General features: G+C 42.7%; 3 protein-coding genes across 6 annotated transcripts in view; 2 read left to right on the top strand and 1 right to left on the bottom strand.

Annotated features, from left to right (window-relative positions):
• Positions 1-22,696, top strand: part of LOC126562245 (protein henna) — a 754,155-nt gene that overhangs the window by 193,795 nt on the left and 537,664 nt on the right. The window lies entirely within an intron of this gene.
• Positions 739-22,166, bottom strand: LOC126561918 (uncharacterized). Its single transcript, XM_050218288.1, has 4 exons — positions 21,313-22,166; positions 1,602-1,788; positions 1,058-1,530; positions 739-979 (listed from the first exon to the last, which is right to left on the bottom strand). Exons 1-4 carry the CDS (start codon positions 22,164-22,166, stop codon positions 739-741), a joined length of 1,755 nt encoding a protein of 584 aa, XP_050074245.1.
• Positions 10,145-19,625, top strand: LOC126562437 (carbohydrate sulfotransferase 11). The gene is made up of 5 exons (XM_050218948.1): positions 10,145-10,354; positions 17,976-18,252; positions 18,328-18,533; positions 18,976-19,143; positions 19,248-19,625. Exons 1-5 carry the CDS (start codon positions 10,220-10,222, stop codon positions 19,623-19,625), a joined length of 1,164 nt encoding a protein of 387 aa, XP_050074905.1. The 5' UTR covers positions 10,145-10,219.

The raw sequence follows: 22,696 nt of genomic DNA, 5'->3' as shown, positions 1-22,696 counted from the left end.
AAACAAAAAATAAGTTTTTTCTTTTAAGATTTTTTTAAATGTTTTTTTTTTTCACTCACGGCTTAGGTAATTTAAAGCACATACATGGTTGGTAACAAAAAAGCACTTCCATAATACCATACAAATGCACTTTTCGTATCTATTATCTACACGATTCCGGGCGCAAAAATAGCATCATGGACACTCAATAAAACGATAACGAATCATCTTCCTTTTACAGCCCACCGCAATCCATATAAAAGCTTAAGCAATCCGACTGTCCAGTTTTATCGATATTGTGTCTTCCAGCCAGCTAAAATTTGTGTTACTCCTTACGTGCATCAAGTGTTGAACGGGATCGGAAAAATTGTGTGGAACTTTATAAAATAAAATCAACATGAAACTATTGTTTCTACTAGTGGCTTTCGCGGTGCTATCCCTAACGATGGCAAACCCCATTCCATTGCTAGCTGACGCTGACAAAACTATACTGGTACCGGATGAAAACAGTGTAATTTCGAGCAATGCACATTACGTGCCGGATGACGAGAATCCTGCGGTGGCTATCTACGTCGACATTCTCAAGGATGCAGAACACGTCCAAGATCCTGAGCCCTACCTAACGTTGGATGATCAACCGAACGTGCATGAAGACGAAGATGGCCCTACCTTAACTCATCGTAATCCGGCGATGGTAAACGTGCACGTTGCAATCGACAATCGTGGCAATGGCGATGGAGCCGATCTGGTTAACATCAACTAACTATCCCGTGGTTTTCGCATGTCTAACGAACAATAAACTTTATCGGTGCAGAATTCCTTTTGCATGCATACGCTTCTCTCGGATGGTTGTTCTATTTTGCTCTGCAGTTCATCCAAAAGACGTTGCTTAAGTTCTTGAACTGTTGTATTCTGGGCGGTTGAACACAAATCAATCGAACAAGTCTCCTCGTAATCGGCGTATATCGATTGTAGTAGCGTTAATATTTGATGTGAATATCTGAACGAGGATAGAAAGGAAAATTATATTTTTAGGTGGACGATACAATAGAAACGATCAAAAGCGCCGCAAACCTACCTGCTGTATAATTTCATCCGCAAAAGTTTCTCCTCCATCCGATCCAATCTTATCATCGTACCCTGCCAGTACGTGTTATCAGCACAGTATAGCACAGTTTGATTTACGGCGGTCGATATCACTTCCACAAAACCTAATCTACCGACACAGAACTCCTTCATTGCGACGGTAGGTTCACGCTTGTATCGAACTTCCAGCGAAAGAAAATCGGACGTGGACGTTACGGCGAGCAAATCACGGCCTATTTCGGACACGGTGCGGAACTGGACCCACAGCTCAGGGCTGCACAGTTGTTGCTGAAGAAGCTCCACCGTACCCACGTTTAGTTGTATATCGTCACAATCCGTACTGAACGTTTCAATGTTGTAAGTGACGAAACAGGAAAATTCAAATCCACGACCAAGTGGAATCAGCGAGGACAGATCACAGATTGCTAGGAAAATGGCGGATTCTTCCGAATAAAGAACATTTTTCTAAAAGTAAGAGCAAAATAGGATAACATTATTGTGGCTCCAAATTGTGCAATTTGGTGTTTGTAAACTACCTTTTCGGCAACCCACTCCTGGTGGAAGGTAAGCTCGTTTTGGAATGTATCTTCCATTTCCATAATTTCGTGATAGGATTTAAAGTCGTAGTCATCATCCCGGAGTCGAAAGAATCGGGTGGCGAAAGCTGTGGCCTCATTATTTTCGGTCAATAATATCAATCGAAGATTAATTAGGGTTAATCGTCTGCAATGAAAAAAATAAAATAAAATATATACTTTTTTATTCATAAAGGACGGCCAGGCCGTATTGCTTATTATATATACTTTTAAATGCATTTAAAAGAAATAATAATTTAACAAATTATTTTATAAAATATACTAAGGGGACCGATGGTCCAGTTGGAATTCTTATCAATTTTTTTTTTAGGCCGGCTCTCCAATATTCATAGTATTTAGTTGACAATACTGCGCAAACCGTCGTCTTTTCATAAAAAAACACCAAGGAAATTAAAAAAAGAATTATAGATTTTTTTAAATTTATTTTATATTCCGAACGGTGAATTGTATTTAATTAAGTAAATCATACTGATATACTTTTTATAAATAGACACAAGAACCATTACTTTAAGAAAATGCACTGTAACAACATCAGTACGGTCATGCTGCTCGATTGCTAAAATACATCGAGTGCCCTTCGTTCCGTTACTAGACGGCACTCATTTTCCAGCGGTATTTTCCCCTTCAGACACGCAGTTTTAGTATCACACCACATCGCGTCAGCAGCAAACCATCACTCGCAAGGACGAGCCGACAGTACACATGGCGCGCGCTCAGGTCATTTGCAAGTAGTTCACGGTAATTGGATCCCATCCACATCCATCGGCAAGAACTGATGGCGTTGTTCTACCGACGCATACAATGCGGAGGACTGCACTGAATTCAGCTCGCAACAGCTCTTCACTCTCTTCACTCAAAAGACGCACTCGCTGTGGTTCGCGGCGACTACTTTATCAAATCGCAAAAACTGCGAGAGCGTGAGAGCACGCGCCATACACTGCTGCAGCCAACCGAACCCGTAAACCCGACCACACACTGCTCGGGAAGTTAGCAGCGGGCGTCCAGCGACGGCTTCGGTCAGTCCCATGCCAAACATCGACGGAACCGGACCACATCCGGACACCGAGAGTGTACACAACAACCCGTGTGAATATCATCGATTTAGAGCATCGGGTAAGAAGGTTCGCACACTACCCCGTCGAAAGAGCGGTAGTGATTGCGTATCGGTGTGTCGTGGCGATTCTTGCCGATTCCGCTTCCGGACGCGAAAGTGGGATAGAGCGCACCAGCCCGGTTTCGGGGATTTTTGCGGCTGCGTGCGGCATTCGGAGTACCGACCATCATCATCACCGCCCGAGAGTACCACGCTCTTTTGTGTCAAACGATTCTTCTGTCGTGTCGTACCGTGGTACCAGGGGACAACCGCACCGCGAAGTTGTTCTGATGGCGTTGTGGGGTGGTCGGCACGTCAAATAGTGTTTTTGTTCTATTTTTGTAAGTGATTTCTCGCCTATTCTGGCGCAATTTCGTGTCATCCGGGAGTAGGTGGGAAGAAGGTAGTGGGCAGATAGGCGTGACGGCGAGCGTTCAATTTTCGGTACAGTGGACATCCCGTGTGTCACCTCTGCATTGCTGCCACCGCGACGGGTTATTACCGCACGGTTTATTTTTCCCCCGCCGGTGCATGAACGTCAAAGGCAGTGTGTGTGTCCGAGTATGTGAATATTGTGCCGTGGCGTAACTGATTCCCGTGCGTTTCTTTTGAATGCATCATCATCATTACCATGTGCTACGCTTTATCGCAACAATCCCAATATATCATTTCATTCTCGATACGGTGATTCGGCTTCGGCAGCATTTCTTGGTGCAGTGCGTTGTGCGAAATTGTGCAAACAGTGACAACCGATTGCAGGGGATCAGGTTCGGCTTTGTTTTTTATGTGTAAGGAGACTCGAGAACTCCGGAGCAGCATGGTTTAAAGTGTGAGCGTTCTTCTTCTGTGAGTACCCAAAAATTGAGTGAACAATTTCTTGTCTGCAACGAACAAAACATTACCATGAAAATACTTCTAAAGGAAATAAAAGCTTCCTGTAGGTTGCTTTCGCTAGATTGTGGAAAATTTTTAGTAAAAAAAAAAAACTGCAAGAAATCGGTCCCAAACCAGAAGCCGGGGTATACGAAAGACGTCGCTACGTAGCAACCGAACCCTCCAGCAATAACGGCTTCATTTTGTTTGCATTGTGTTTGCCACAGAGATCACGGGCGAGCGTGCTTAGAGTGTATGCTCCAACAGTGTGAGAAATTCACGGCGTTCTTTCTCAAACCGAACGGAAGTCGTGGGAAATAGAATAGATCGATACAGAGCGCTCGTATCGGCAAGGTAGCGGTGAAAGGGTTAAAAATGAGGTTTGATTAAGCAAACAGTATCGAGCAAGGGGGCATGCACCAACGTGAGGTTAAATGATGATAACCCTGAGCCCTCTTTTTCTCCGTTATCGAAAATTATTGAGCGTGAAACGTTGGAGGATTGAGTTGGTTATCGGAGGTTTGGTGGCCAGATAAAACAGAGAAGGGTTCGTACAAATAGAAACAATCTGTAAGGAACATTATCGTGTGGGACAGAATTATTTTGGATGGTACGATTGAGGGTCAATGAATGTTCAGTTCAGAGTTCAGTAATGAGAAATGACTATCCAGCTACGAGGTATCATTCGAGCAAATCGGTGGTAGAGATGACAGGGGTGCCGGTCCTTTATACGGCAGGACCGTGATCCAAATCCCATCCGGATAGTTCCCCAGTAATGAGGAATGACTATCCAGCTACGAGGTATCAATAAATCTCGTAGGCCATTCGAGCAAATCGGTGGTAGAGATGACAGGGGTGCCGGTCCTTTATACGGCAGGACCGTGATCCAAATCCCATCCGGATAGTTCCCCAGCAATGAGGAATGACTATCCAAATACGAGGTGTCAATAAATCCCGGAAGCCCTTCGACTCTCTGCACATTACCTAGCGGATCGTTAAACCAAGAAGAAGAAGATAATGAGCTGAGTAGTAGTGAGCATAAATTTCAATACTTGTTATTAAATGGGTAAATTTAATATCGCTTTTCTCGGATCATCCAATCACTGAATTCTCACTAAACACATTGGAAGATATGAATACTCCAACAATAGTACGACCAGACCGTTCTGTAGGAATAAATCCTTCAAAAGTAAAATTGCTGGAATTAAATAATTATTCCCCCTAATTAATCTTCAGCAGCCACAATGAACATTATTTCTACTCCACCATGATAAGCTTTAGTTTTTTCGTTTTATGGCGCGAATTGATCACAACGCACCGTAAACACAATGCCCACAAACACTATTAATTATGTAAAACAAAAAAAAATACATTGCTGCAACTACCGTACCGTACCGTTTTCGTGCCGTTTATCTATGAAAACCCAAGCGAAACGGTATAGTATAAAAGGTTAATTTGCATATCATTCGTGCTTCACATGCAGCGTGTTCAACTGGGCGCCTCCATCCGCCTCCATGCTGGTGGGGTGGTCGTCTTGATCGTTTTATCCTTTGCATGACAAATAGCACACATACTACTTGTCCGTGTGTGTGTGGGTGTATGTGGGTGCATGGATAAAAAGGTAGAACAAAACATCAACATCGTTCTTTACTCAAGCCTGATGCGGGAACGCAGAACAACCAACTCTTATCTCAAGCGGTCGTGACAAGCGTGTGGAAAACTTTTTAATTGAATTTTGGAAGCTAATTAGCTTCACTTTCCCTACGCCATACCCCGGTGCTGTGTGATATCGCCGTCGGTTGGACCAATTTCCATTCTGTCTACATGTCTTCCTGCGGAGGTCTGCGACGACCGATACCACACGTTGTTCGTGCAATGGCAAAGATGATAACATCATTAACTGAGCGTGATTGTCATTGACGGTCGCGAGTGTCGGTTTGGTGCATCATAAAGCGACACAAAGATAGATAGCACACGGGCTCGAATGCATTTTCCCTCGTACCACCGCGCTTTCTGTCAGCACTGTGCAAAACACTGTGTCGAAGGTGCCTTTTGATAAACTAACCAATTGAAGCGCAACATTACAACGCACAAGATTAGTGTGCACTTGTTTGTGATAGAGCTGACGCCATCGGCTGGATGACATGGCACCGGAATCTGGAGACGGCACATTTTGTAGTCACACCAAAACCCCTTCCCCGACCGAACCTGGTATCAGCGCAATGCAGTTACATTATTGATGAAAACTCAAACGATCGAATGGTAGTGGAAAATGAACAACTGCTTAATAATAGGTGCTGAAAATGCAAACCTTGTCATGATCGGAAGCAGTACACTAATGGGAATAAGTGTGTGCATAAAATTTTTTAAATGGCTCAGAGAGAAAAAAAAATTTAATATTTTTTTGATGTCGTGTCTGAGCGCCGGAAATCTGTTTGTTGCTCAATATAATGGAAAATTCATTGACAGGTTTTATGGAAAAAAAATCTTCTTTTTTTATTATGAAAAACAGCTCTTCTTCAATAATCTTTTGCATAATTTTTTGAAATCTGACAGATATCAAAAACATTGAAAATTAACCAAAAAAAAGTTTTTGTTGAACAGTATGTTTAGAAGGTTAAATAAACAATTGCTTCCTCAAAATTTACAGTCTTCAAAAAACTTCATTCATAACATGTTTGTTATTGTTGTTGTATTTTTTTCTATTTTCTATAAACTTAACGAATCTAATTGATCTAATTGTTATGAATTTTCAAAACTGCTCTATTTTATGATTATTTTAGAAAAATAATCATTCATGTTCTTATACAGAAAATACAGTATTGACCAAATGATTGGTTGAATTGCAAGTTAACACAAATTTCAGTGCTTAAACACTTAATACACAACAACACACAACATTAATAGTCATTTTATGCAAGACCATCAGTATATGTAATTTTAAAAAATCCCCGAACCAAACACAAAAGATTGCATAGGCAATTCATATTTTTTTCTGGAAAGTTAATTTGAAAATATGTATAAATTACCATTCCAACCGCTCGTAATACTAACCAGACAGATGTGATAATTCCCAGAAACAATTTGCTGCAAGTTATTGCGAGTAATCGGCTAAATCGGTAGAAATAAAATGCAATGCTTAAATTTATTGCCACCTGTGTACTTCACATTGCGTACCAAATGAAAGGTAGATAAGAGTTGTAGTTGCTATAAATGAACCTTATAGATGCCATTTACCACTATGCACGAACGCATAGTCAACAAACCCACGACAAATACACACACACAATCTCCAGTGGAAATATTAAACCTCTCCCCAACCGTTTTTGAAATGGCCTTCACATTGGCAACATAAGTATCTCTTGACCTCGTCAGTTTTCAATTTCTATCTCCACCACCACCACCACCTTTATCAGACCTTCAGCACACCCACCCCGGAGGTAGCAATCAAAAGGCGGAAAACGGGGAAACCACTGCTCCATTACCGGAGAACGCTCGAGATTCAACCCGACACAGACACACACACACACACAGTACAGCAGTGTGGCTTGCCGAGAATCAAATCTACGGCCCACGGTCACGTTTTGTAACGTGCCTCTCTGCCACGCACGTTTCCACACCTCACCCCACGGTCTCCCCACCGTGGTGGGGGTTAAATCAATCTCATGTACATAGGAGTTGCGCCTGCAAACCCCCGGACGTCCATCCCACACACGGGTCTCTTATCAGTGCGTGATCAAATCGCATGAATCTTAGACCATCTTGCGGCGTAACGGACGCGCAAAACATCACGGAGCACGGGCGAGCATTTCGATGCTCGTGCACGTATCGCGTTCAATTAAACTCATTGGAGTGTCTCTCAGTGTGTGTGTGTGTATGTGAGTGCTGCGGCAACAACCGCCAACAGTATCTACAAATCAGCATCTGTTGCACAATAATTTGGACAAAAGAACGATATAAAACCACACAAAAAGAGTTGAACCAGTTGGTTTTTGAAGAGTAACAATGCCGTTGCTTATTTAGCAGCATAAAAAACCCCCAAGTTTATAGAGCAAACCCGTCAAAATAGAACACAGAGGCTAATCTTTGGTATAGGAGCGCGATAACGCCACGCGCAACCGACCACCACCCACCACACTGTAAGTCATTAAAACTAGCATATCGGAGAGCCTCGGGCATAGATCAGATCTGTGCGTGACATCCATAGCCCTAACTAGTTCGGGGCTTCCCTTCTCGCCTCGCAATTCTACGATCCATATCATAAGCACTGAAATTACTTTCGGAAGTTAAGCAACTTCCGCTGCTGGTGGATGAGACTCGAAAAAAAAAACAACAACGACGAGTTAAATTATTTACTTTTCACCGTGCAGTTACACAGGCCCTATTCATGTCTGTTTTAGTGCTCGTTTAATGCTGAGATTATTTAAAAGCCCAAATCGCTTTATTTAGTTTTTTGGTCAAACCCCAGCAAAGGTATGTGATGCGTCATGCGGTTGTGGCTCTCCAAACTTTTGTGGCCCTGTTGTTCAAAACATTTTTAAAGGGGCGTAGTGTCGATGGTTGGCAAGTTCTTGCACAACTCCTACACCACGAAGTTAAACCAGTTAAAGTTTCTATGTTGAATCAAAATGTTTGCAAAAGCACATTAAATGCTAATAAACACACCCTTAGCTAGACAGCGTTCAGAGCAAAAATAAGGCAATGAATTGTGCAATTCCAGTGTGTTTCATTGCATCCCAAATAATCAAATATGAGCATCAGTCATCAGGTGAGTGTGTAGCGTTTTGGCGAAACAATCATCACCCATGTACTGCGACTAGAGAGCGTGTAATTAGCTACGTCGTGTGTTCTTTTAACACTTTCGCACGCACTTCACACTGTCATGTGAGCTTCCCTTCTATCACCGTTTAGACGGAAGGTGTAGAGGCCGTAGAAGATTAGTAGCTACAAATTGTGCAGCACTAAAGCAATATTCTTGTAACGGTATAAGCGTCATTGATAATCTTTATCGATAAATTTGCTCATTGTCCGCCTCAAAGGTTTAACAATATTTAAGGCTTATTTAACAACTTAAGGAGAAGAAAAAGAGAGTTATGGTTAAGATAAGAATACGGAATACGGAGAAAAGGCTGTTGAAGCAACGAAGTCGTACGAGAAACGGTCTGTTAGAGTCCTCTCCCATGATTCCCAAGACCAAGTGTTGATCCCACATATCAAGTAGACGACCCGAAAAGCGCATGAACACAACTTTAGTAAGGCAATGCTTAATCTGAGTTTAGTGGACCAAATTTGAGTAGCTGGGCTTCAGAAGCAGCAAGCCTTGATGATCGAATGGGACGGTTCATCTTGTAGAGTATCGATATGAACGACTCGAAATAGACAGTGAAGTATGAAGTTGAGGATCACACCTAGATCGCAAGAAAACAGAACAGAGTTGAGGATATAGTTGAAGGCAATAGGATGCCGAGAACGAGAGAACCACTTACTAGGCCAAAGGTGAAGGAAGTTGGCTGGTCACCAGCAGGACAAAATACTTAAGAAAGAATTTCAGCAGCAGATAATCACCGAGATTTTTTATTCAACTATAAATAAAGAAATATGTGGAATGTTTTTAATACAAATCTATCCCTGCTCAAGTCCAACACAAATTCCACAAACCTCTTATCTTAAATACTTCATTTAGCCAGCAAGCAATTGCTTCTCTTAGCCATTCGCCTGTCAGATTACAACAATTCTTAAGCAGCTCAATCCTCTCAATCGTACCTTTCTGCCCACACACCAATTATCCAATTTTTTTTTACCTCTCTGACGCTCCGACCAAATCTACTTCACATGCTCTGCCGACTATCGTCATTTGTATCCGCTGTTATGCACACTTTCTTCACACACCCTTTAGGCAAGAGTGCTTAAGGACTGGCTAATGACGCTACACACTAAGACACACAGTGTACGTGCTCCCAGTTTGTACGAAGTAAAACCAGAGCTAATGCGTAATTGCAGCTCATCACATTATCTTCGTGTTAGCATCGACGGTGTTGCTCTTACCGGAACTGCACAAGCCCGGCATAAACAAAGAAGATGTAAATGAGCAAGAAAACTTCACCTATTTTATGCGCCACATTTCCGGCCTTTTGTACTTAAAGCTAACAACAAAAACTGTCATTTTCCTCTCATTCCTTTCTCTTTAGGTTTCGATGCCCTTTCCTGAGCACTCGTGACAGGATCGTGTCCGAATAGGGCTCTCGTCGCTAATCACAGCGCAATCAATCAACGTCCGGGCAGGTCGGGTGGTACAACCACTTTTCTCCCCAGCTCCCAAACTGGGTGCAATTATGTCTCACCGGGAGCAGCAGCACGCTCCAGTGTGCTACGGTTCTTGAGGATTTTCCACCAGCCAGCAGTAACGTGGGGTCCGCGAAACCTTTCGTCTGGTTCACTCTGCACAACATTCCTTCCGTGGCCGTGGGACGTGGGCGCCGGGGTTACACACTGGAAGAGTGGACAACACTCTTCTTTGCCACCTATTCCGTTTCTCTGTCAGCGTCTAATCGGATCGAAGGACGATCGATGGACGAAAGCGTGGCGCGACTACATGAAAGGACACACCAGGACCAAATGGCGCATCATTAAGCGCCTCTTTCTATTCTTTACCACCCTCTCAGTTATTCCACTCACCGTACTCTACCTAATCACCTCCGATCATCTCTACCGATTTCGCCAGTATACGGTAAGTTTTGCGAATAGAATAGATAATTTTTAGATTTCTGTTGTATAGTAGAAGATCTGATGATTTTGCTGTTGTATGTGCGACGTCCTGAAAGGCCTGACCATTTTGCTATAAAGTATTATAGCACATACTACAGAAGCGACTATTTCATCTTTTTGTTTCTACAAGTTTAAAGAAATATAATGGCTAAAGGAACGTAATTTAAAGGTTTTAGCATTACGCTTCAACATAGTGTGTCAGGCAGGTAGCTGAATGAATGACCAACGAACATTTCGGTTGCATGACGCACGAACGTTTGTATATAATCACTGACTCATTTTTCCTTTTATAGCAATCTAAAAATGTCTTAAAGATAACTATTCTTAACACTTACCAATGAACAATTGTTAGCATATTTTCTATTCTTGTCACGCCAATATGAACTCAAACTGTTCGAAAGAGTGCGAGAGAAAGAGATAAGTCAATGATAACATGTTCTATTCTTAAGCTGATTACGGAATAGATCCATAATGGTCTTAGCCCTGCCACTTAGTTCCCACATGGGTCTCAATAATAAATCCACAAACAATGTCCACTGGCAGGTTCCTTAAGCGAACAGCGTGGGAAATTATTGATGCGGATAATGACGCAGCGTTGCATGATTACGCCAAAGCAAACCCGCTTTTAACGGTCAATCTAAAATTAAATCCTTTTCAATGACAAATGAAATCAAAGCACCACAGTCATTATAGTTTTCCCTTTTTGCTAGCACACCGACAATCGGGATACAACAATGCCCGATTAGATAATACCCACAAATGGAAAGGCCCTAAATGAAGGTTCCAAACAATAGGTAATTCCCAAACAAAACACTCCATTTTCTTCCTGGATTATTTGCGCTAGGAAGTAAGAGAACCCCCGACGTACTTATTTATCACTTTGGTAGCCTTCAACCATATGAAACTTGTGTTGTTGGGATTCCAAGCTCGTGTTGAAAGGCATGAATCGTACATGAGCAACGGTTGACCGTTGGAATATGCCCGAAAACCAGCAGAAGGATAACAGAGAGAGTTTGTTTGCACTAACCATTGACCCCCGGTAATTGATGGAACCTGTGTTCCTCCCTTCGGTACCGATACAAAACTGTGCCTCCAAATCGATGCCGATGGACGGTTGGACTGGGGACGAGGAACACTTGCCGAAGATTTCGTCTATATCCATTCATTGGACGGTTCGTTGACAACGAACAGTCCCATAGTTAGAGAGCTCGGGGACGGGATCGAAAAGAAGGGACACAAGATTCCAACTCGCTTCGGACGAGTTGTGTGTGTGTGTGTGTGCTCACCTTAAAACAAAAACCCACAGCTAGAAGAAAAAAATATGAAAAGGAAATACAACAAGAAACAAACTTGAGAATACTCAAACAGGGATCACATCACATCAAGTGGCCCGTAGCGGGAAGGATCCCAAGAACAAAGCCAAAAAAGTTCAATATCTGTTTCAATTTATTCGTCCACTACGAGGCGGGGACACACACACACCAAAGTGACACACCGCCACTTCACAGAAAAAAAGGAAACATCCCAAGCTTTGGCTAGAATTTTGCACCCTCCCCACCCGGGTGGGATCTGCGTTTCAATTGTTTAGCCTTTACATAAGCTGTAACGCGTTTAAATAGCCCCCATCGTACGGCACAAATTTATTCAACCCCAAGAGTGTATTCCTCGCTCCGGAACGACAGCAGCAGCACGTGGCGAAAAACCTTTTTCTGGCAAGTGCCTCACAATTTTCAACGGTCCAATGGTTTTTTACTACCTTTTGACGTGAAAGCTAGCGACGCGCAAAACGAGTAAAGTGATCTATAATGATTCCTTCCTCGAAGTTTCTTGTTTTATTTTCATTTGTTGTGTGTTTATCTTTTCTGCTTCTTGGACATTTCTGTCGCATATAGTTTGCTTGTACCACAGACATACACGCGCTAGACACAGGGAAAAAAGGTTATCACCCAAAAAGGTAAACCCCACATTGGGACAATGGCCTTCACTTTTAATTCTTTGCGCAACCGTTTAGTGTCCGATAATCGATAACTGCTACAAATCAAACGACTTCCGGCAAACAAACGACCGGTTTACGACCACCCTTCCAACAGTGCCTGCCGGGAGCTTTAGCTGAAGTTTTATGCGTGCAAACTCCGTGAAGCACTTCAACGGATATAAGCACAAAAAAGATCCGTATTGAGTCGAATTGATTTGCAAAAACCGAGTAGAAAAATACTTTCAGATTGTTTTTCTACGATAATTAATAGATCGACGACGAGGGGCTTGACATAAAACTAGCGATAGAAAAGTCGTATTTCAAGCATCGCAAAACGTGTTTTCAGAGCACATATACAGCAGCTTCACACCGGAGGCAGTATCTTCTTCGTTCCTAAGAGAAAATAAAAGTCGAACAAAACTAGGACACCAGAACATGCTGTGTTTCCGGAGGAGTAGGACACAGGACACAGTAGGAGGACAGGATCTGTAGAGTAAAAATAAAATCATTGCAAACAACATCCACACATCACATCGTGATGTTGAGCAATCGTTCTTTATAAGGTGTAAATGTGTAGACATAGTGACACTCACTCAAATATGTATACGAGGAAAGTCTCCTACACAACCCCGGCAATGAAGTTTTCCCTCACGACTTCCACTGATGTTTACTACTGATGGCGGTATGTATGGAATCGTTCATATGGATGAATCGTTGATTCCTTCTTTTCATTCACGGGTAAAAGTAATATTCTAACGCATCCCTACCCATTGTATAGTGATGATTATTGATCTCCAAGTAAATCGATATAATGACTCCTAGTGAAAGACATAAAACATTCATCAAGCTGTTGTTTTTGTTGACGGCGGCAGGGCCGAAGTTCAAATCCCATCCGGAACGTCCCTCGTAGTGAGGACTGACTAACTACGTGTTATCAGCAAATTCCGCTCGATAAGCCAAGAGGAAGAATTTTTGATGATGCTGTCGATAATAGTTCCGATAAACCTCACCCTTTACAACCACAGATGTCCCTAAATTTAAGGCTGATAAAGGGAAAGTGATTAAAATGAAAATGGCAAGCCTTGCCTTGAACAGAAACATTTTTCTCAACTTCCATAGGAATTTTTGGCTCAGAACTTTACGAATAAAACCATTAAAACTGGCCTATCATCACCAAACTAAACCAAACTAGCATTAAAAGAAACGAAAGGCTATTGACTTATTCGACACCCTTTTCCGTAGCTCTGAGCTGACTGAAGAATGTTTGCCAATATCGAGCTTCCGTTTGGTCATGTTTTCTCGCTTCGAACTGACTTAGTCGGGTGTTGAACTCTGTTAATTTTCTTCTTTGATTACATTTTGAAATTCATAATTTATTTAATCTCATTTTACAATCAAAAGCTCTATAGCTTTTCTTGTTCGATAGCTCAGTTTTCCACCAGTTGCGGACCCTTAATGCGAACGCTAGAGCCTCAAGTTTTAAGCTCTCTGCGTTGTCTAACGGATAGCCAATTTAGATAGAAAGCTTCTGTCAAACGTTAGAGCGTGATTATTAGGACATCTGTGAGTTTGATTTTCCACATCAGTAAGTCGATGTCCTCTATAAATCGGGAACTTTGAGAGGGACACGTTGCGACAATCTAAGGACGAACAAACAAACAGTTGGTAGAGATGTTTGCAATTGCGAAATGTTCAAGTCAATATACATACCTTACCCGGTTGGTTGGTGAGCATTCCCTTCGAAGAAGCAGGCCTTCCTTATTCGGGTTTTCTTTCCGTCAAACAAAGCCACACCGAACGTCAGTGCCTGGTAAGTGTATACCAAGGACCGAGAACTGTTTCCTTACCCCATCCGAATGTTGGGTAACGCATGCCATTAATTTACACAAAGCTCTCCATCGGATTCAATCCAACCAGCCGGCGTGATGTTGATACCTTTTGGTTCGTCGTAAAAGGATCGTGCGTCGCACGTAAAAGTCATCCAACATCCAGCCCCCGGCAGGAGCAATGGTACAAGCGAATCCCCAGCTGTCGCCACACACTGCATTCATCCTTGTGGTTGTTTTCACAATGCAAATTTGCTGATTCTGATGATCAAATGTTTGGATGCTTTGGGTGCCGGAAGGCGAATGCCGCATTCTTGTTGGCAGGTGGCTTCAACATGGCGATAAATGAAACCACCGAAAGCGTGTTATGGTAGGCATGGTCTAGCCTTATCGTCCGTACACCGTACGTGTCGGTGTAGAAGATGTGTCCGTAGTGGCCGAAAGGCAAAAAAGAAGTGACACGCTGTCCGGAATGTTACCGGCTGTAAAACGATATCGGAATTTTTACTCGTTTTCCCACGTTTTGTCGGCTGTGGGTGGGGGGGAGGAGTTTTCAATATATGTGGCCGTGGTAGTTTTGAACAAACCATACCACACCACGTAATCCAATAAGCGGAACGTTAGCACAGCTTGGTTTTCTGTTGGATAACGGACACACACGCAGCACTTAAACTTGACAAGCATTGGTACAACTTTTCCACTGGGTTGATCTTTGCACTTTTTTTTCCGAGTTTTGCTTTTCAAAGGCAAATATTCGATGGCGGTGGTAAGCGGCCACGATAAGAATGTCTTTTCAAATAAAACACGCCTTAGCGCCAGGGGCAGAGGGCTCGGAAAACACGGGAATGGTATTGCACAAAAGCAATGCACTACAGCTCGTCTAGAAAAACCGTTTTTCTTGAATAAGGAACAAAAAGACAGGTCGTGTAGTTGTTCCCTAACCAAAACTTCCACATCCATCGACGTTGTCGTTTTGCCTCCTTTGTCCTCCCGGTAGTTGTGTGTGTGTTCTTTTTTTCCGATTTTAATCTTCTCGCTGCTTGAAGCACCCATTAAGCGGTACGTGACGAAACGATGCCACATTTACCACATTCTTAATTACGCAATAAAAGAGTGTGCACCTTTTCCCGAGCCCTAAGCTACCTATCCTTCCCGTTGTACAGATATAATGCTGCTGCTTGAACTACCCATCAGAAGACATCGTCCAACAGGAAACACATCCGTGAAGTAGAAAAAAAAAACGGGCCGGAAAAACACAGATTCTACACGAGGTCAAGCCGTGTCTATGGCATAGTTCCTTCACTAGACAACACTCCAGTGGCAGCCGGATCTCGCCTGCACTCGCTTTTCTTTCGCGCTGTTCATTTTACTTGACAAACACGAGGATCCGGAACCTCGGGTTAGGACGAAAAGACTGCAAAACTATCTGCAGATAGCCGAGTAGCGGCGAGGACGGGCCGAGAACAACGGGGAAGCACAAATGAAAATTTGCTTTTTGTGCAAGAATTTCAAAATGACAGCTCTAAAGCGAACAATTTACCCGGTCGGTGTGACGAGATCTTGCTCTTTCTTCTGCCTTTTTGTCCGTTGCGGGTAATCTTATATTGCGTACCTTAATGCGAGAGCAAAAAGCAAACCAAAAGGATTAGTCGTCACAACACAATCCAAGAAAAGAGATATTGTGAAGGTATGGATATAGTTGTATGGGTTTATTAAGGATAAAAAGGTTTTTAAATATTTGAAACATTAGATAATAGGGGACATCGTTTATGCGAATTCTGTCGACGTAACTTCTCCCTTCAAGAGCTCTTTTGGGTGAGAACCGGAAATTAAGTTTAACGTTTATCTTACTCTCGACGTCCTTAACAGCACACAACATGGCTGGTTCGATGTATGAATCGCCTTTTTAAAGTTATAATATTGATCTACGAGAGATAGGCCTTTCATGCTGCTGGGCTAAACCTTACGCAAGTTTATATATTTAAATTCCATCGATCGCTATCGATAGTTTATTTTGTTTACACTCTTACACAGATGCTTTGCAAGTTTTCCAGAGAACATCATAGAAACTTAAATGTATGTTTCAACCCTCTTGCCAAAAAGAAAACTCCTAAACGAACCGAAAAGGTCGTCGGGATACACTTTATAGCATGGCAAACATTCGACCGCACGTAAAGCACACACTTTGCACCAAAAAACAAATCGATAGACAGTTCCGGTCAGTGAGCTTGGTCGATCACAATTTTGAAACTCCACTACTCACACGGCCCAAACCTGTGAACCTCCGCTCTCGCAATGAAAAATAATCTTTTCGGAACGCCAAACACTTCGACCACAACCAACCTGGAACCATGCCAAGGAGAAGCAAGTTGACCAAAAATATGCTTACGGTTGTGTTACCGATTTCCGTAATCCGGGGGTTTTTTTTATGCAGACACGAAGTTGGAAACTGAAGCGCAAACAATATATCTTCCCACATTCGATGCATGGCGGAAGAACTTCTGAATGTTCCGATGTCAAAACTCCCTCTCTCTTTCTTTTCAGAGCATCGGAGCTGTGGGGAAGCGATGTGCTAGCGCTTTTATTTTTGCATAACTGTAAGCTTTTCGGGGTATGAAGCGGCATAGATGCACAGCACAAAAAGGGAAACAATATCGGAAGAGGAGGGTTTTAAATCACCCACCTACACTGGGTACAGCCGACACATTTGCCCCGAGGGGGAGGGGGGGGGGGGGTTAGCTCGTGCAGTTTGCTGACGGATGCAGTTCCAGGTCGGCAACGCTATTCCGGGGGTTGCATATGGTGCATATTATCTCTTGTGCAATGTAGGTCACCGGGTACGATTATTGATGGAGCGGGTGTACGGCAATACGGCACCGTAACGAACATGTTCCATTCGAACAATCAACTAAAATGGCGTTCACTATAGGGAAAATTAAAAAAAAAAAGTTTAATTTATTGCAGCTACCAGGCGCCTCCATTGTGAGACACGTGCTACCAGGCAAAAGAAAACTTTTCGTTTCCAGTTTATCACTTTTATCCTACCAAAAAGGTTATAAAAAGAGAACGATATTTTTGTATATATAGCTAACGCGTTTTCATTTCCGTTTTTCGCTCAATGAAAATGTTAACGACAGACAGCAGTGGACACACTGCGGAACAGCCTGCGATCATCGGTGAATGGGTAATGTAATGTACCGCATAATTACCAACCATTCATTCAACCGTGCTGTTTCGTAAGAAACCTTGCTGCAGTGACCGCAGGGTAGTGTTTGTCCTAAAATCAACCTAACCTGAACATAATGGCAGCAATAGGTCACCAATTTCTTCTATACCGAACTTGCGACCCGGTGGTCATCATCTAGAGAGATGGAACCATTCGCTGGATGTTTTAACCATAATAATCAAGGCGTAAATAATGGTGGAACACGCGATTGCTCCACGTGCAAGGTGTGATTGCTTTTCCTTAGTGAAGTTACGTCCACAACTTCATTCACCTTTAGCCATGGCGATTTGTTTGAACGATGTATTAAAATGTCATTAGATGACTCCTCGGCAGGAAAGAGAGTTAATTTTAGACATTACTTTACACAATCTTTAGGAGACTTTAACATATAAATTGGTCCTGAAAAATCTATGAAGAAATTGAAAAAGAACCTTTAGAGAAAAAGAACCGACTTGTTGTACAAGTATAATCTTACTATTTGTACAGTCCACATCCTACGTCCATCTAATCTTGTTTAATTATTTGCCAATACACTTTTTTTGTATCCCCCCCTCAGTATGGAGCTATCGCCGGCAATGGCTCATCACGCCAACAGTTGCTACAGTTCCGTGCGCCCATTCATCCACCGGACGGAGCAATTCACCATCTCCGGCTGGTGCAGCATCGGCAGCACGCACACGACCGGCAGAATCATGACCACTACCAGCGAACCGTTAAGAATAGCACCATCAACAGCCAGTACCGGCTGGACATGGACTACATGAAGCAGCGCATGGAGCATCGTGTCGAGCGGTTGCAGAAAAAGTGTGCCGAGTACCGATTGAACGAGTCCAGTAAGTTTCTATACCGGTCGGTGAGTTGAGCATTTTTCGCTTTACCTTTACCCTTCCTCTATTCCCCTTCACCAGAGCACAACTATAAACCGAAGGCGTGGGAATATCTGATCCAGCACGAGTACCATCTCGTCTGGTGCAACGTGTTTAAGGCGGCATCCACCTCATGGATGTACAACTTTAATCTGATGGCAGGCTATTCACCACAGTTTCTCCGAAAGACGAAGGATGTCCCGTTGCAGCTGGCCCGGCAAAAGTATCCTAGACCGTCGGTCGAAAAGGTACCTTTCTGTCGCCTTCTTTCGTGCAATACGTTTATTGCTCTAAACTGCTTCATTAATAAAACGCTGAAGTGCAATTTCCACGCTATGATTCACCATCTCGACAAAAAAAGGACATTCGCTTAAAATCAATAACAGCTGCACCTGATAACGTCGTATCATAGCTCTCTGTTGATAGCAAACAACACATAAACTATGCAAACAAGATGCCAAACATGATAATTTTGCTATCAACGATGAAATGAAAAAGCTCTTGCTCCCTTACACGTGCCTTTTTCCCTCGGGGGATTGTTTCATTACTAGCCTGTCCTTAAACCTGTACCCGTCACAGCGTGATAATCAAATAGCGTTTCCGATATCGATAACTACCGGTTGTTTGTGCTTCCACGTTTCTTTTCATTCTGACGCCTTCTTCTTTCTCTCTCAATTTTGCTATAATCAGCTAAAGGAAGCTATCAACGAATCGATATCATTCATTATCGTGCGACATCCGTTCGAAAGACTGGTCAGTGCGTACAAGGACAAGATCCAGTATGCCCTACCCAACTCGCATCACCACAAGCTGGGCAATCGCATCATACAGAAGTACAGGAAAACGGTCAACGGGAAGGTAATGGTGCACCCTGCCCAGCCTGCAAATCGCTTGTGTGTCCCTTGTGTGCATACATCTGAAGTCACCACTTTTTTCTCTCTCTCCCTCTCTTCCTGATGCAGCCCGCAACACTGCTAAAGTATCCAACGTTTTCCGAGTTTGTCAATTACCTGCTGGATGAGATCAAACATCCACACTTCGAGATCGATATGCACTGGGTGCCGGTGACGCACTTCTGCACGCCCTGCTTCTTCCATTACGATGTGATAGCCAAGTTCGAGACGCTCGAGGAGGACCAGAACTATCTCATCTCGATCGGCCACCTGGACAGCGTCATCAAGCCGCAGTGGAAAAATGCCGGCAAGGGTGCGCACACGAACGATATGCTGATGAAGTTCTTCTCGGAGCTGGACGCCGCCCAGATCCGGGGACTGTACGATTACTATCGGTTCGATTTCGAACTGTTCGGTTACAGTGCCAAGGAGTACTATAAGGATTAACGGGGACGATTTTGGTGAGCGGCAGGGAGTTCTTCAATGATGGAAGTAAAAATTTTAAACAACCTAGCAACAACTATCCCCCCGCAGTAAAAAAAAAAAAATCGTTACTTGATGATAGATCACTAAGTCAACAAAAACACTCCTTTCTAAAGACCCTCGTCGTTCTGTAGCAAAAATATGTGCACAAAAAGGGGGCAAAATTAAATAGTGAGATCACACCATTACGTCAAATTACTAGTGATAGCAAAGTTCCGCTATTTTCCAGTAGAGGTCGCACGTCAAAACTCTTGACAGCTAAGTAATCGTCATCCAGCATTGAGCTTGAGCGGGTGATTTTGGGCGGCCTAGAAAGCAACACGAAAAGACACACAGAAACACACAGACAAAAGACAACACTACTGTGGTGGAACCAGCTTTAGGATTACTAGTGGATTAATATATTAAAGGTAAAGCGAAAAGACACATGAGAACGCAAGCGCGCCAAAGGGAGCAGACTATTTTCTACATATTTGAAGCAGAATAGAGAGAGAGAGAGAAAAAAAGGATAATCAAAACACCCAATAATATACATATACATATAGATACGTCCATTAGCGTTTAAGAGACGGCAAACTAAATTGCATACATTTCGGTGTCATTTATTTCTCGACCAGTTTTTGCATGACTTTTTTTTCGCTCTGTTTTTCTGCAACTTCTATTCGGCGCAAGAGGCGGAACTCGGCGAGGATATGAAAGGAAGATCGGCAGAGCAGAGACCCGTGTAATGTAGGAAAATTAAAATTCCAAAATTAAAAAACAAATATAGGTGAACGAAATAAGCAGCTTTCGAAAGTCAAACGAGGCTCGAACCAAATCGTGATTGATACTAGTTTGTAAGGTAGCTAGCATGTTTGTTGAACGTTAAGTCTGTTCGAAACATTCGAACCACGCGCGACAGTTTTACCTACTACTTTTGTTGTATTAAATGAACTTTTTCTTTATTTTATATTAGCAAATCGTTGGGAAACAATTCCAGCTTCCATCAATATTGTTTTATATTTTAAAAAACACGTTGGAATTTGTGCATTAAACTAGTCACGCGTTTGAAGAATGATTTAATTTTTGAAGCTAATAGTTTCAGATTTCAAGCTGGAGCACACGCTTTCGTTACAGCTTGAAGGCTTTAGTGTAGCAAACAAATATATACTTTCCTATTCCAACGTAAGTTTCAACACCAAAGATATCAATTCCAAACGTCAAGTAAAAGGTAGTCAAATGTACAAAACAGGATATCATGATATCAGAGCGAAGATCGCCCGCCCAAATCGCGATCCAAAAACGATCGAGCGATGAGTTTCTATTCTAAAACAAATGTTCGGCTTTTGGAGTAGTCGTAGTAATAGTAAGAATAAATAACAAGAAAACCACCCCTCCCCAATCGGATCGTAGCTCGAAATTCCCTCAACCCAATTAGACCAAAATTTGCTCGCAAAGATTTCACGTACTGGGAACGGGAAAGAAGATTGTTCGTACGCTATAAGTATGTGTGTGTTTTTCTGTAGGTTTGATTCGTTTACGACTGTTTCTTTCCTAAAATCTTAACATTTGAACGATTGTCTCTAGATTATGCAATAAAAAAAAGGATAATGGGAGAACGAAAAGAAATGGCAATAATAAAATTCTAGCAAACTAAACCTAAATGACTTACCGCTTATAAGTGCAGTTGTACAGTGGAACACCGATTAGCAAACGATCGTTGTGGATCTTTTTCCACACATCACCGTAACGTACCAAAGGGATCTTTTCTTCCGGATTGGACGATCGTAGCAGCGGTGGGACCATTTTCATCCGCTCGTTTAGCCCGTTAAAAATTTCGCTTACGGTCAAGCGGGACGTTTCTAGCTGCGCCTTCCTTTCGGCCGTCTGTTCACGCAACATTTTTAGCACCTCATCAAAGCAGGTAAAATTGTCCTCTAGGGAAGACGATCCTGCACGACCGAAGGTTCCCCCATTCAGGAAGTCAGTCACTATCGGGTCTTCCCGATCTTCCAAATCGATCCGAACTGCACAACTTCCTGGCCGCTGGCTGTTTTCTACCAACTCAAGCTGACGGAACTCTTCGAACCGCGAATGAACCACCAACAACGCGTTACCATCGCAACCATCGACAACCCGTCGCTCGACCACAACCAACGTTCGATCCAGCTGAACAAGAATAAAAAGCTTTCGCTTGGTTCCATCATTTGCACGAAACAGTTTGATGCGAATCGTGCGGGGCTGGTGGTAATCTATAACCGGGGACGTATCCATATCGTACGGGGTATCGTTAAACAACCGGGAATTGTTTACTATCGGATCGTTGTAGTTTTTTGTTGCGGTTGAGCTCGCGACAAGCGGCACCTCACTCAAAATCGAACGCGCCCGAACCTCAAACAAACGTTTTTCGGCTGTTATAACGTACACAGCTGAACACTGCCGGGTGAGGGTAACTTTTTCCGCAAATATCGTATCATTTTGCAATCGTTTCGGAATGTCCTTTTCGTATTTTTCGCCGATATTCATGGTGCACGGTAGACGGTGAAAATGCGCGCGCGAAACCAAAACATTTGGATGTTGTGATGTACTGGGCGTTTACATGGACAGATTGATTGCTTCATCGTACTCACTTTGATTTGTCCGTGATTGTTAATTTAAAATTTTAACTAATAACAGGCAACTAATGTGCCTGTTTTTTTATTATAACGAATTTAAAAACGCAAATTGTAGCAAGATAATATTTTGAAGTAATAACCCCTGAAGAATGGCAAATAAAACTTGCCACAAGGAGAACGCTTCTAGTCGAAAGGGTTTTCCGTCGAAGGTTTTTCCTCTCAGAGCACAGCAACTGTTGCGAACGCGACTACAAATATAAAACCTAAAAGGAAACACGTGCGCAATAGTAAAATACGCATTTCTAAATTGTTGCATTTTGAAATCAAAATTCATTATCACAAAGCCGTGTCGAATAAAATTCGGTTAATTCTGATGGCATAAAAATATTGTACACTTTACCATGCTTGATTCGCCGTTTAGCATAAGCATGCAATAAACGC

Source organism: Anopheles maculipalpis, chromosome 3RL (genome assembly GCF_943734695.1).
Source record: "Anopheles maculipalpis chromosome 3RL, idAnoMacuDA_375_x, whole genome shotgun sequence".
In the NCBI taxonomy this organism is placed as follows: Eukaryota; Metazoa; Arthropoda; class Insecta; order Diptera; family Culicidae; genus Anopheles; species Anopheles maculipalpis.
This window is presented reverse-complemented; position numbering and strand designations above follow the sequence as displayed.